This window comes from Thermobia domestica, chromosome 9 (assembly GCF_964235325.1).
Source record: "Thermobia domestica chromosome 9, izTheDome1.hap1.1, whole genome shotgun sequence".
Lineage (NCBI taxonomy): Eukaryota > Metazoa > Arthropoda > Insecta > Zygentoma > Lepismatidae > Thermobia > Thermobia domestica.
In genome coordinates, this window is record NC_137462.1 from 246,630,137 (window position 1) to 246,644,716 (window position 14,580).

The 14,580-nt window shown below is 35.8% G+C and overlaps 1 protein-coding gene across 2 annotated transcripts in view; it reads left to right on the top strand.

Annotated features, from left to right (window-relative positions):
* The window catches only part of Ctf4 (Chromosome transmission fidelity 4), an 86,719-nt gene extending 73,711 nt beyond the window's left edge, over nt 1–13,008 (top strand). For both annotated transcript variants that reach the window (XM_081725972.1, XM_081725971.1), the window contains exons 17-18: nt 5,723–5,959; nt 12,111–13,008. In XM_081725972.1, the coding sequence (XP_081582098.1) occupies nt 5,723–5,959; nt 12,111–12,317 (444 nt within the window). In that variant the 3' untranslated portion in view covers nt 12,318–13,008. The remainder of the gene's footprint in view (nt 1–5,722; nt 5,960–12,110) is intronic.
* Nucleotides 13,009–14,580: the final 1,572 nt, after the last annotated feature.

A 14,580-nucleotide genomic window follows, 5' to 3' on the forward strand; every position in this document is an offset into this window, starting at 1 on the left:
TATTGTTCACTTTGATTTTTTTCCTTTCTTTTTTTTAAGTGTGTGTGTGTGTGTGTCTTGGTGTGTGTTGATGCACACTTACTTTGAAAAAAGTTACGTTTGCTTGTAAAATTTATGAAAAATGGTTATTATAATAACATATACAGGATGTTCCGGGACAATACTTTGAGGAATGGCAGTATGAGTGATTCTAAACAAAATAGCTCAAATAAACATGGGCCCAGTTCTCAGCGGTTTGAGAGCCACAGGTTGTGAACTATTTTTGACTTTACGTTGTGTATTGATCACCTTGTATTTATTCTACAGAGGTGAGATGTAGAATTTTGAAAGGTAATGGAATGACCTTTCCAACGGTATGCAACATATGGCAGTAGTGTTTTTGGAAGTAAAGTTATTGAGGGAAATTTGGTAAAGTTAAGATTAAGGGAATTGGGTAGCAACACTGATTTCCCGATTTCCTACAAGTAGAAAAGTTAACATGTTATGTTTATAATCTATGGGTTAACAGTTAAATAATATTTTATGACATCAGCAAAAAGACCTAGTTTTCCGAAAATTTCTTGTGTACTAGCAACCTCGTGAGCACCAAAGTGCAGCATATGATGCGCAGTAAATGTCTGTACATTATAGCACAAAACAGAATAAATATCATAGAATACAAGTTTTTTTTTTCCGGAGAATGGGTAAAACCTAGTCGCATTTTATCTGAGATCACTTGACTTTTTTAAGCGATTACATGGTTTTAATGCCGTGTCTTAATGCTTGCCTGAAGAATTCTACACTGATAATGTGAGTGAGTGGTCCAGGAAATAACCCCACCGAAACTACAAAATTTACCCGGGGCATATCTCCGATTGTGTTCAATGTGGGCCCCCGCTGATTGAACTTCCCCTAAAGGAAATCTGAAATTATCACTGCTGATATTTATGAATTATGGTACACATCCCTTAAATAGTCCTACAGGAAGTAATAGAATGGAGAGAGATGAAAGGAACGATGCGGCAGCGTTTTCCAGGTGGTTTGTGTAAGTAGATTTTGGTTTGTATAGTTCTTTAGATAAATGGCGGAATAATTTCCCAAAATACACGTAACTGTTTTGTAGACCTTCCAAAAAGTCAGATGTCATGACAGTTTGTCTTTTAATTCAGGACTTGTCTCACACAGTCCCAGTTAGGCTTATATTTGGAATGTTTTTCCAGGGGAGAGTAAAGTTAAAATATTAGGAAGGTATACAGAAACTATTTGCTAAAAGACATATATCTGCCCAAGAATGATATGTAATTGTAATTTAACTTAGCTCGGGGGGAGGGGGGAACGATCTGCTGTAGGGAAGATAAGCCTTTCCACGAATATGTTTGCGTGGATGAAACACTGATCCCAGTCTCTTGAATTTTTCTTATAAAATCCCAATATTACTTTTCTATGTGGCACAGGCCTGTCAGGATATTTTAGCACAAATTGTTTCCAAATCACTTCAAAACTATTCGTTTTTAAGAAGGTACTGATAATAAACATGTTATTGCATTGAGTAACACATTTCAGCAACAAAACATAAACAGCTAAAAACAACACTGAACATAAACCATTAACACACATAGATAACAACAGCAGTTTGTGTGTCTTTTTACTCCAACGCCGAATTATATTGTCCTGAATCGTTCAATTTTATCTTGAACTTATTGAGGATAGTGTTACCAACTAACAAAAAATACAAATAAGTATATGAATTTTAAGTTCTTCCTTCAGATATTAACATTTAGATTATCTTGATTCTTATTCTGTTTTCCCTATAATTTGCAGATATCTTGTACGCATCATATGCGCTTCCCTCAGTGTTGCTAACTGACAAGAAATTTTCGGAAAAATAGGTTCGCATGCTGATGTTGTAAAATGTTATTTAACTGTCAACCTATACATTTGTAAATTTAACGTATCAACTACGTATTTAATCGAAAACAAAAGTCCTCAGGGCATAGAATTTTGAAATTGTTTTCGCGCAAAAAAAGTGTTTTCATTATTTTCTTTCTTCTTATACGTAACATTCTTTCCTTTCTCTCATTTGTGTGTTAACTTATGTGGTGAATTTCACTTTCATAGAAAAATATGCCAAAGAATCGCTTTTTTTCATGTGTAACTTGCATTCATATGACACGTTTTATTCTTGATTATAACGGTTCAAAATTCATGGAACAAGACTCTGTGGACACCCTGTATTAACACCACTCTCAAGGAGCACATAAAAAGAATCTCGAGAAGATAAACAAGCTATTTTAGAGTTAGCTAAGCATCTACAAAAATTTAAACACACAGTTCAGGACAACACTATTTTGCACCGTGCTTCATCTCAAATTGGGAGGAATGTATTTGAGGCTAATTTCATTGTAACAAAAAATCTGGATCTAAACATTGAGGAAGGGAATTTTGACAAAGCTTAGGGTAACATAATTACAAATTTTATCAATAAAAATTAATAATCAGTTTTTTTTTCATACGTAATCACTAAATCCACCAATTTGGATAAAAATATGCATTTCGTAATATTAAATTTCATAGTGTGTTTCCAAGATGTCTTCCTATTGAATTTGATACTGTATCTGTGTGAACTGAAAAAAGCTGCAAGAAATGTTTAAGAGGAAATTTCTATTTTAATACTTGTAAATATAGACGTAAAAATAATGGATTATAGATAAGGTTCAGTACACTACGGTCTAGAATAGAATAATTTTTAGTGGTGAGTAAGTGTCCTTAAGACCTTCATTACAGTGGGCTTTCCTTTATCGTAATTAGATCTAACAGTTGTAAATAATTACATAAGTCCGACTAAAGTTTTAGCATCGTAACATGTGATCAACTTCTTGCATAAGATGACATAAGCCTGTTTTCCAATCCTGAAGAAGGGCCATGGATAAATTTACTCGAGATATCGACTATTTAAGGAATTCTGCTTGCTATAGAAATATTATAGGGCTAATAATTTTTATTATAAATTTAGAGATGTATTCCTCACATTCCACTAACAATTAATATAAACATCATTGCTCTACAGCCGACCAGATAACTCACTTTCAGTTGGAGATGCATAATCATCGCATAGTTAACAGCACCGTTATATCTGGCTTTCTATACCAGATCTCGAGCAACTCGTCAAGCAAAAAATTCGCTGCAGTATCAAAATACACAATGTTACTATGTAACTATATCACGTATAAGCATTATTTTATTTCGCACTCCAAGATGAATAATCTGTGATTCTTGCTGAATTTATAAAACACCTTTAAACATGTTTTTCGATTATGTTTTGTTCCTCGATTATGCTACCACCTAGTGGCAAAATGGTAAGACGAAATAAATGAAAAAGAATAAAGGAAGCACTCAAAATGTGTTTGTGAGTGAAACAAACAACATGATTAAGCGAAAATGAAGAAGTGGTGTGATCTAGCGATTTTAGACTAGTTTCCAGTGTTATTTCTGGTTAAAGTTTTCTGGTCGAATTAAAGTTACAGACGATTGCCCACACATTGATAATGAAAAATGTGTCAAACTTTGACAGTTTACTAATTTACACGACAGTTTACTACAGTTTACACGACATTTGTAAAGTAACATTCCAGGTGAATTACACATTTATTCTACATCACCACTCCTCGTTTAAGTAAAAATCTCTCAAAATGTGTACCAAAGTGAGGAATTTTGATTTCTGAAAGAGGTATGGTTGATCGAGTAGAGTTTAGTGCCCCTTTCAGCTGCTAAGTTATATGAGATGTCGACGTCGACATCCAGTTTAACGTGGGATCCGAATAACACGAGCTCCTACTGGGAATCGAACTCGGATCTCCAGCGCCAAAGACGCATAAGCTAATCATTTGGCCACGTGGAAACTCATAAAAGAGGTGTGAAGGAATTAGTTGGTTCTCGGAAGGTGAATCATTGTTTTACGTAATGCTTTCACTTAACAAATTAATTACCTTAAAATAGTTAAACTTTGCAGCAGCTCGGGGTTATCCTGTACTGAACATGAAAAATTATTAGTTTGAATATATGTTTCCAATGTTGTATTTCGTGACGTAGTAATGACGCAATATTATAGACGGCAACGTAGAAGAAACCTTGAAGAAATGTGGCAGTAATTGAGCTGTTACTTGCTTTGTGAGAAGACAGTAAAGTTCAGTGGATAGATATATGCAAATGATAAATAGAAAATAAATCTATATCAGTCTCTTAAGTACTATGAAGATGAGGGCATATGGTTCAGTGGAGAACGCTTATCTCTGGTGTGTGGGGTCTCTGGTCCAATCCGCTCTACGTAACTTTGTGGTGGACACCATCATGACCATGGGTTTTCCTGAAGTACTCCTGTTTTTTCCCACATTCAATTCCACCGATTTTTCCATCATCATTCAAGGCCTTAATCAACCGTCTCTCTTAACCTAAAGAGTATTATGTTAGACGTTAAACTACGATGTTTCATTTTCCCTTCATTTCATGTACTGCGAAGAAGTAAGCGATATTAAGTTAAATATCGCTCTAAATTTCTACGTCTGTAGAGACGATATTAGAATGAGAAGTTCAGGTTTTACTCAAGCAATGAAAGTGAGACGCTTTATTGCTCTATATTTGAGTTAAGAATCCGGATTGGGGTTATTTTGAACCATGTGAAAGTGTAAAATAGCAACTACAGATTATCGGTACCAGTTGCTGAAAGTAATGAGATCGGTAGCAATAATACAAGAAGAGAGAATGAAAGAAGCTAAAAGCAGAGCCAGATAAAGAGTATGGCACATGATGATTTGGAAAGACGTTAACTGCAATATGAGCAATCGAAATCTAAATCTCGCATCGTGGTACGTGTTCAATTCCAAAACTAAAAAGCGTCTGCTCTGTGTAATGAGCTGAATTGCTATGATGTATGAAATGGGTGTAGATGAATGTTTACTTTTTGTAACGTTGTAGAAGAGAGAATAGTTCCTTATGTTTGTGCTGCGGTATCATAATAACAAAATTTCCTATCGCACGTTATTTATGTAATATTACACACCGAAATAGATTTCAGGAAATGTTCAGAGAATTTGTAATACATTGTTAAAACCAGGAATAGAAAATTACAAATTTATATATTTCTGTTAGAATTATTTCTGTTTTCGTAACTCCCCATAGTAGACTAATTCATGTCACACTTTTAGCTTCACACCAAGCGGTACTCAAGAGCACGGAAATTACAAGTTTGTAGTGGTGCAAAATAAATGCTCATAGTTTATTTTGCACCGATTTTTAAAGCCAGTTCCATCATACACTAAAGGAACGGAAACAAATCAATTCTCTTTTTACTGTATAATGATGAAAACTGAGTAAGAAATCATATTTTGCTCAAAAATTTGCTTCAAAGTATACCCACTTTACGGTACAAGAAATACATTTTGCTAAAATGCTTCATCAAAAGGGGAGAAAAAGAACAAAAAAGAAAAGCTGGGAAGCATCCAGATGGTTACCATGTTATAGTGCCTGAAGATGCTGAATACCTGGAACGTATGTTCTGTAATTTTTCAGTCTTTTAGTCCAATCTAAATCTGATGAAGTGTTTTACCGAAACATTGTACACTTTGTAATTATTTTAATTTTTCCTACGTTCCAATCTTTCATATATATATATATATATATATATAATACAATTTTTTGTTGTAATATTTTCTGTTTAATTCTTTTATTTTTAATTTGTGTTTTGAAGGTGAAGCAAAAGACCCTTACTCCATTAAATAATAATAATCAGAGAACAAGTAGCAATAAGGAACAGAAGACAAATAATAGTAAAGAGCAGAAGGCGGGAGGCAATAAGAATTTCCTTGATTGGTTTGAAGAAGAGAAAACGTCACTGCAAGAAGAATTTCCTGATAAGAGTATTTCGGAGTTAACCAAGTTAGCAATGAAGAGATACAAGGAAATACAAAGTGCCCAAAAGACTCAAGTAAGTAACATTACTTTCCAAATAAGCTTAAAAAATTCCGTAATCCTTATTAAACGCAGTGAATCTATCTACGACGTAAAGAATGTACATTTTATAATGATTGTCATACATCTGTTTGCAGATCTATGCATTTTTCAACATCTAAGCACTAAATTAAAATAAATAAAAATACGAGTCGTAATCTTCTTCTGTGCCTTTTTCTGTTTTCTTTTTTCTATGTGTATCGTATTGCCTAACTAGTAACTAATTTGGCCTAATTGAGAAATGACTGCAAGAAGGCTTCGAAACATTCCTACTATTCACTCCACCTAAACTAATAGGGAGTCAAATCAAACTTTTGTAGTCCGTGTGGTTTGAAAGGCTAAATGTCGACTTTAAGATTGAAATTGTGTGGCTGGTCAGTACACGTATTAGATAGCGAAGTGGTTAGCGAACTGACGTGGTAAGCAGGAAACCTGAGTTCTCCAGTCCAGTTGCTCATTTTTCATTCTTTAAATTGCCTTAAATTCGTACCTAAGGTGTGATGTGACAAAATATTGGATGCAGTAATGTAACGTGAAGTTTCGAAATGGGTAGACCCATAACTAGGGTTTGTATAGAAGAGGCCCAGTCTCTTTGCAATCACTGTGAGTCGCATAAAACCTTGTATGTAACCATACTGTTGTTTGGTTGATGGTACCACTTAGACTCATGGGGCCTTATACAAAGTAGTTTTGACGTATGATTAGCATCATACTAAAGGCCTGACTACTGCAGGAAACATGTTAGTCGAACTCTTTAGTAATGGCACTAATCACGCGTCAGAACGACTCTGCATAAAGCTCTAAATATCTTACTTGCTTTTCATCTTTTTCCACAATCAAGGAAGACGAAGTGGGTTGTTTATTGTTAAGTTCAACTTTTTCCTCTATTGTGAGACGGGTGAAATATATCTCGTTCTCAGTGAGATCATCTACTAAGTTTCGCAACAATTCTGTAGTAGATCTACATATGTCGCCTCACTAATGCACCTACATACTTGTACACGCATATCCCGCAAAACTGATAAACTACTTTGTCAAAGGAACAAGTAAAAATGGATATAGACCAATATTTAAGTATAAATCCTTCAAATCATACACATAAACTTAACCACTTCACCCACAACAATACACATCAGCGTACTAATACAAAGCGGTAGCGCTGCAGCACACAATGGATAGTGCTCTTATATGCTTTTACGGAAACAGCTATTCTTATATTTAAAAAATAAATAAATAAAAATAGAACCAGTTGAGAATGCTCCAAGAGCATTGCCAGAACAAACTTAAAAAGAATGGAGAGATGAAGCTGGAAGGATAACTGTCATTGTTCCTAGATGTAGAAGTAATTTTTTATCCACATCTACTTCTCTTTCTCGCAAAAATTAGCAAAATATCATCTCTCTATGACTCGTTCTCGAGATGTGGCTGCTTAAATATCTAGAAATTCGAAAACTTTGACCAATATCTGGAGAACAGTGGCTAGTTGATCAATAGACAGTTAATCAGTGGTCACCGGTTACTATTTGGTACCAAAATGTTCACCATTCTCTTAGATATTGACCAACACCAATATGATCTCTGTGTGACGTACGGTTCCTGAGATTTGGCTCCTTAAATCTCCCGAAATCGGGACTATCTTTTGGCCAATATCACGAGAACGGTAAGTCATAGAGAGATGATATTGGTGTTTATCAATCCCTAATAGAATGTTAAACATTTTCGTACCGATATTAATTGATGGCCACTATCCAACTGGCCACTGGCCAAACCAGTGGTCAGTTAGACAATGGCCACCAGGTAATATTTGTTACCAAAATATTTACCATCCTCTTAGGTATTGATCAACATCAATATCATTTTAACAAAAGAAACACTGACCAAAGCTTAAAATCCACTTTATTTTAAATTATAATTTGTAACTGTTTCGGATATCTAGCTTATCCTTCTTCAGACACTATCGAAAATAAATCCCGAGCTAAGGCTCCTTAAATATCTAGAAAATGATCATTTTTTGGTCAATATCATGGGAACGGTAAGTCATAGACAGATGAATCCCTAAGAGTATGGTAAACATTTTGTTAACGATAATAATTGGTGGCCACTGGCCAAACCAGTGGCCACCAGTTACAATTTGTACCAAAGTATTTACCATTCTCTTACGTATTGATCAAGATCAGTATCATCTCTCTATAATTTATGTTTTCCGAACTTTGGCTCCTTAAATATCTAGAAATTGGCCATATTTTGGCCAATATCACGGAAACGGTAAGTCATAGAGAGATAATATTGGTGTTAATCAATACCTAAGAGGAAGGTAAACATTTTAGTACCGATATTAACTAGTAGCCATTGGCCAAAGCAGTGGCCAGTTGGACAGTGGCCACGGGTTACTATTTGGTACCAAAATATTTACCATCCTTTCAGATATTGATCAACACCAATATGATCTCTCTATGACTTAGGTCCCCGAGACATGGCTCCTTAAATTTCTGGAAGTCGGCCGTTTTCTGGCCAATATCTCGGGAACGGCTGGAGTGACGCGAAAAATTTAATCACTTTCTCTAATAGTTTTTGATGCTCTATCGAATGCAGGGTTCAAAATTAAAAAAATCGCAAATAACAGACAGACGGACGGACAGACACACAGACATAGAGAATTCAGTAACGAACTTTTTAAGTTCGTTGAAAATACTATGCATCACTTGGGGTACATAGTATTTAAAAACGGTCGTCTTATGCTCAACATACCTGCGACGATATTCATATACTCTTTGTAACTTGAGTGTTTGTAGTTTTGGGTCAATGGAAGCCGACGCAAAAGCATGCTTGCCGCTAGTCTAGCGTTCGGGAAACAGCGTTAAAGCAGACCAGCACACACTCATTACCTTGTTTTACCATTGAGCAAATACTGGACGACGCTGTTCAGTCTACCATTGCTGAGCATACATTCTCTCTTGTGTAATTATGTAGTAGTCACATTGCGCGGTTCGCTACCGGTCGTAACCATTTACAATTCTCTTTTGTCCATTGCTTTCATATATATCACTGTCCTGGTGATATTCCCTGTACAGAAACGAAGGAAAGCACTATTTCACCCAAGTCACCAACCCCGTCTAATAGGTTTTTGGCATGTGTAGAAGACTTTCCACGGTTGTTACAAAAGCCTACCAATGAACGGAGGAGCAGAGAGTTTGTGGATGGTGTTACTTTTTAACATAGTCCCCTGACAGATACAGATAGTCCCCGGCATTTAACATAGTCCCCGGCATAAACAGATTTTGCCCATCGATGTTCAAGTGTTAATAAAGCTGATAAAAATGATTTGTCGAATGCGTGTAAAATTTCATCTACGGCATGCATGACGTCGTCATCAGTGTCAAAATGAGTTCCTTCGTATTACTTTTTTAGCTTTGAAAGGAGAGGAAATTCAGGAGGTGCCAAATCAGGCGAATAAGCAGGTTAGAGGGCCATAAATTGCTGCCATTGCGATGACCTACTTGTCGCTAGGGGCAATGTCTCGATGGAGTGACACATCTGCTGTCAGTTTTTTACGACACTTCTGCCGAATATTATCATGCAGCTGTCGTAGACGACCTGCATAGTACTCCCAAGTCACTGTTCGCTCCTTTGGAAGATAATACACCTTCACTATCCCTTCCGAATCTTAGAAACTACAGCCATCACTTTTCCAGCTGAGGACAATGATTTGGCCTTCTTCGGAGGTGGGGATGAGGCGGTTTCCACTGCCTGGAACTTCGGATTCTGGTTGGTAATGGTGGTCCCAGGTCTCATCTACTGTTATGACTCGAGTATGAAAGGCATCTGAATTTGTCCGGAAGAGATGGAGATTATCCCTTGAAATGTTGAGTCTGGTGAGCTTTTGATCAGGTGTCAAAGGTTATGACACCCATCTTGCGGAAACCTTGCTCATTCCCAGATGCTGGGTGATAATTCGATCAACACTTGTAGTAGATAAGTCCACTGCCTCAGCAATCTGCTTGATGGTCATTCGCCGATCATTCATGATGATTTCATCACTTTGTCAATGCTCTCCTGAGTTAGTGCTTCCACGGGCCTTCCTGATCGATTATCATCTTCAATGGAGGTTCTCCCCCTCTTAAATTCGGCTGCTCATATCTTCACTGTAGCATATGAAGGTACACTATCATCTAAAGTAGCAACCATGTTGGCGTGGATGTCCTGGGGCTTTAAACCTTTCTTACGGAAATATTCAATAAAAGCTCTCGCCTTCAATTTCTCCACTTGTCACACTTCGCTCACTTTTCTGTCTTTCTGGACCTGTAACAACAGAACAAAAGCCTATATTAATATCAAATTTGGCATCACAGGAAGGTTCAATAAATACGGCCTAAAAGTATTACATGTCTAGTTCTAATATTTTTTGATTAGCTATAGAATTTATGTAACAATCCTTGTAAATTTAGTCACGCATGTTTCCTAGGCTGACCCATTTTGTAGAACTTTAGTGTGCCCTACCTTTAGTTTAGGTATCCAACTAAACTAATGGGGTTACGAAAAAGTGAAAAAAATAAACTGTTGTCTTGAAAATAGGTGAATCTTTGTCTGGGAAAATCAGAAAAAACAGTTTACGAAAATGTGTGGGAACCCTGTATGTGTAAAATAATACTATTAAGTACTAGATTGTATTTATTATAAAAGCCAAGATTGCGAGTAGTGATAATAATTACAAATAATCCAAAAGAAAATACTTCATGCTCTCTGCAATCATTATAAAAACTAAGAAACGTTTTCGAGGATCACTATCCTCATCATCAGCTTCATTAAATCTGAAAAAGATTAAAAATATATGGGAAGGTAAAAGGATAAGAAAAGTGATTCAAAGTAAATGCATCATTTCACGTCAACAACACAATAGCGAATGAACGTTGTTGATCACTGTAAAGCTAGTCACTGTTATTCCATTCCTCTATATTTCCAGCTGACGGCAGCATATTAATAAGATCACTCCGTATCGGGTTAATTTTATCTTTGTCCAGATTGAGAGCATGTTATTATTTAAAAATGTAAAAAAGACTTTCTAAGTTTGCATTCAGTCGTAGTATTTGCTTTTTCTATTAAGCATACAGTAGCAATATTATTCCCTGTGATGTAATGACAATCCAGATAATCGTTGATTATTAAAAGTCCTGGTAGCGGGAACGTGTTCTGCAATTTGCTACAAATATTCCTTTTGCTCTAACATATTCAATTTCTCCCTTATATATTCGTGGTCAGGAAATTCAGTACCTCATAAAGAGAGGGCACGCGAATAGTTTTCAAATGTCTTTATTAATCAAATAGTACAAACAGGTTCAACAAAAGATATACAATCCTTGAACTCTATACCCAATAAGTATTACCACTGAGAAATGGATTGGTTTCCTTTGGCTTCGCATGTTTCCACAAAGATAAAGAAAATACTACAGAAATGTATTAATCTTCCAATTGGAAGTTCCCGCAAAATCAATTGGAAAAACCTAACTAGCTTTAAATCGTATTTTACTGATTTTCAACAATCTAGGTGAGGCTTACAGTGTCCCTTGTTAATGCGATAAATTGTATATAGATTAGACCAAAAGGAATATTTGTTTCCAGAGAACATGTTCGCACTACCAGAACTCTCAGTCCTCAATGATTATCTGGATTGTTGTTACACCATAGGCAATAATAAAAAAACATAATATTGTAAATGTTCGCTTAATGGAAAAAGTAAAAACTACGACTGAACGCAAAATTAAGTAGTCTCTTTACATTAATAAATTAGATCATGCTCTTAGTTTAAACGAAGTTGAAATTAACCTAATATTTTTACTATATACTGCAGCCGGTTGGAAATGAAGAGCAATAACAATACTGAGCAATGACTAGCCTTACAGTGCTCAGCGATAGTTCCTTTACCGTAATGTTGTTTGACATGAAGTGGTGTATTTAGTTCGAATCATCTTTATTATCCTTTCACTTTCTCACATGTTTTTAACTTTTTTCAGACTTAATGAAGCTGATGAAGAGAATCGTGTTGCTAGAAAATGTTCCTCAGTTTTTATAATTATTGCAATGAGTATGTAACATTTTCCTTGCGTTTTATTATTCTTGTATTTATTTTTCAGAAAACCCAGGATAAAGCAGAATTACCAGCAAAGGAATCCGAAGGTGTAGAAGAAACCGAGACAAGAAAATGTGAAGAGGATACTTCAGATACAAAAAAGAGAAAGTGTGAAGAAGATACTTCAAATCAAGAAAACGAAAAGAAACCTAAACTTTCAAAGACTCCATCTGCTTCCAAACTTAAAGCATTCATGTTTAAAAAGTCCTAAAGACTGTGTTCTTTATCTCTGTATAATATTTATGTGAACGTTGAGGAAGTAATAGTTAGGATACAAGTTAACTGATCTACAAGAGGAATAATCTTTTGTATATTTCCATTCTTCACTGCCATTTTGTATATTGCTACATATTTTAATATAAGTGTTTTTTTAACATAAAAAAATAAAACTTCGATAATTTATTTAGTGATTGAATTCAAATAAATGGTTCTAAAGATATAAAACTTCCTAAAAGAGCTGTATTGGAAGTGATAAGGAGTATAACACATTTGGAGAGTTTACTTATCACGAATATGTTACAATATTTTTCAATCACGTTAGTTTTTAGACTGCTGTGTCCATTTATCTGTCGATAGATATCAGAGCAGAAACGTAAAATAAGGCTAGAAGCAGTTTGGAATCCATCAGCGTACCAAAAATGTTAGCAGATTAACAGATATATGACTTGAGGGTCCTAAAATGGTTTGGAATTCTTTGTAAAGTGTGGGGGTCCATCTTCCCCCTTAACTCTTTATTCAAACTTTGAATGGTAAAAATCAACTATTTCTGGTTCATCATTGATCACAATACAGAAGACGAAGATAGGGATAACAAGTTTCTTGGAATCGATTCAGTGTTCAAAGAAAATGTTCCATCTTCACCCTTAGTCACCTAGTTTAAATACCGGAAGGTGGTAGAAATCCACTAAAATTTCCGGTTTCAATATCGATCGTGATAGAGCAAAAAACGTAGAAGAAAGCGTGAAATAGCTTTTTGATACAGATTTTCAGTGTGTCAAGATTAAGGTCCAGCTCGAATTCAATTCAAACCAGAACTCAGTTTCAATACTGATCCCATAGTGAAAAAACGGTAATACGAGGTGCATGTCAAAAAAATAAAAGCCGATATTTTTTAAAAACCAAGAAAATGATAGAAGAAATTTATTGAGATTGATATACAAATACATTCCTTTGATATTTTTCGACATACGTAGTTACCATGAACCTCCAGATATTTCTGGTAGCGTGGCACAAGTTTCGGTATACCCTCTGTCTAAAATCTATCACCTGAAAGTGCAGTAAGTCTAGAACTGATATTTTGAGCACTTCACCTTCGTTGAAGTGCTTCAATGCAAATCACTTTTTCGGGTGAAGCAAAAAAAAAAAAAGAAAATCGCTAAGCGCCAAGGTCAGCGCTGTAAGGGTATTTGTGAATAGTTCCCATCGAAATCTTTGAATTGTCTCAACAGTATGAATAGCTGTGTGTAGGTGGGCGTTGTCATGAATTAGAATAATCCTAGAGGGTAGCATTCCTCTCCGCCGATTTTGGATGGCACGTGGCAGAATGTTCAGGGTTTGACAGTACACATCCGTTGTAATTGTTCGTCCTGATTTCAAGAATTTCACAAGAATCACACCCTTTTGCTCTCAAAACATGCCATGCCATGAAACCAACATTGCTCTGACTTCTGCTTGAGCTTCCTAGTGGAGTATGATGTTCAGATTTCATCCCCCATCACCATGTGAGAAAATAGGTCACTCCCGTCCTATCTTCAGCAGGCGAAAAACATTATACGCAGCTGTCATTCTTTGCTGTTTGTGAGCGGGATTTTGTATCACGGCAGCCACTTCATCGTACTGCTACTCGCACATACAGATCTCCACTCGGACGATTCTCTGTTGCAAACACAGAATACTAGGGCATGCTCAACTTCGTCAGTGTTGCCCACCCCGTGTAAAAATTTATCGGCCCTTTTCTTGAAATGCACCTCGTAAATACCGATAAACAGTGTTTTGATATGGATTTGGTATCTCATGCGTAGTTTCCATCTCCACTTTTATTTTCCTGTTGCAACCGAAAGTGACCATTTCCGTTTTTAATATTAATGTTAATAGGGTAAAAATAGTAATACTGATTAATAAATATGAAAGTTGTGGGTTAATTTTTTGGGTTATATGTCGTATCAAATGAAATTAAACCTCAAAGGGGAAATAGTATTCCAGCCTGTCAGAACTGAAGTATCGAAACATGTGAGGTGGTTACTATTTTTTCTCTATGGAATTCAAGTAAAAGTGCCGTTCTGCCCCTAAATGCTCAATCTACAATTTATTGATGGAAGAAAAAAAATCTTACAATATTACTAAAAAAGATAGGACTTTTCCGGGCTGCTACTAAAACTTGTTACATGAACTAATACACGCTAGGAAACCATAAACATAAGCATATTAGAACCTAGTCATCTGGTCCGACGACCGTGTGCGTGGGTTTCCTCGGG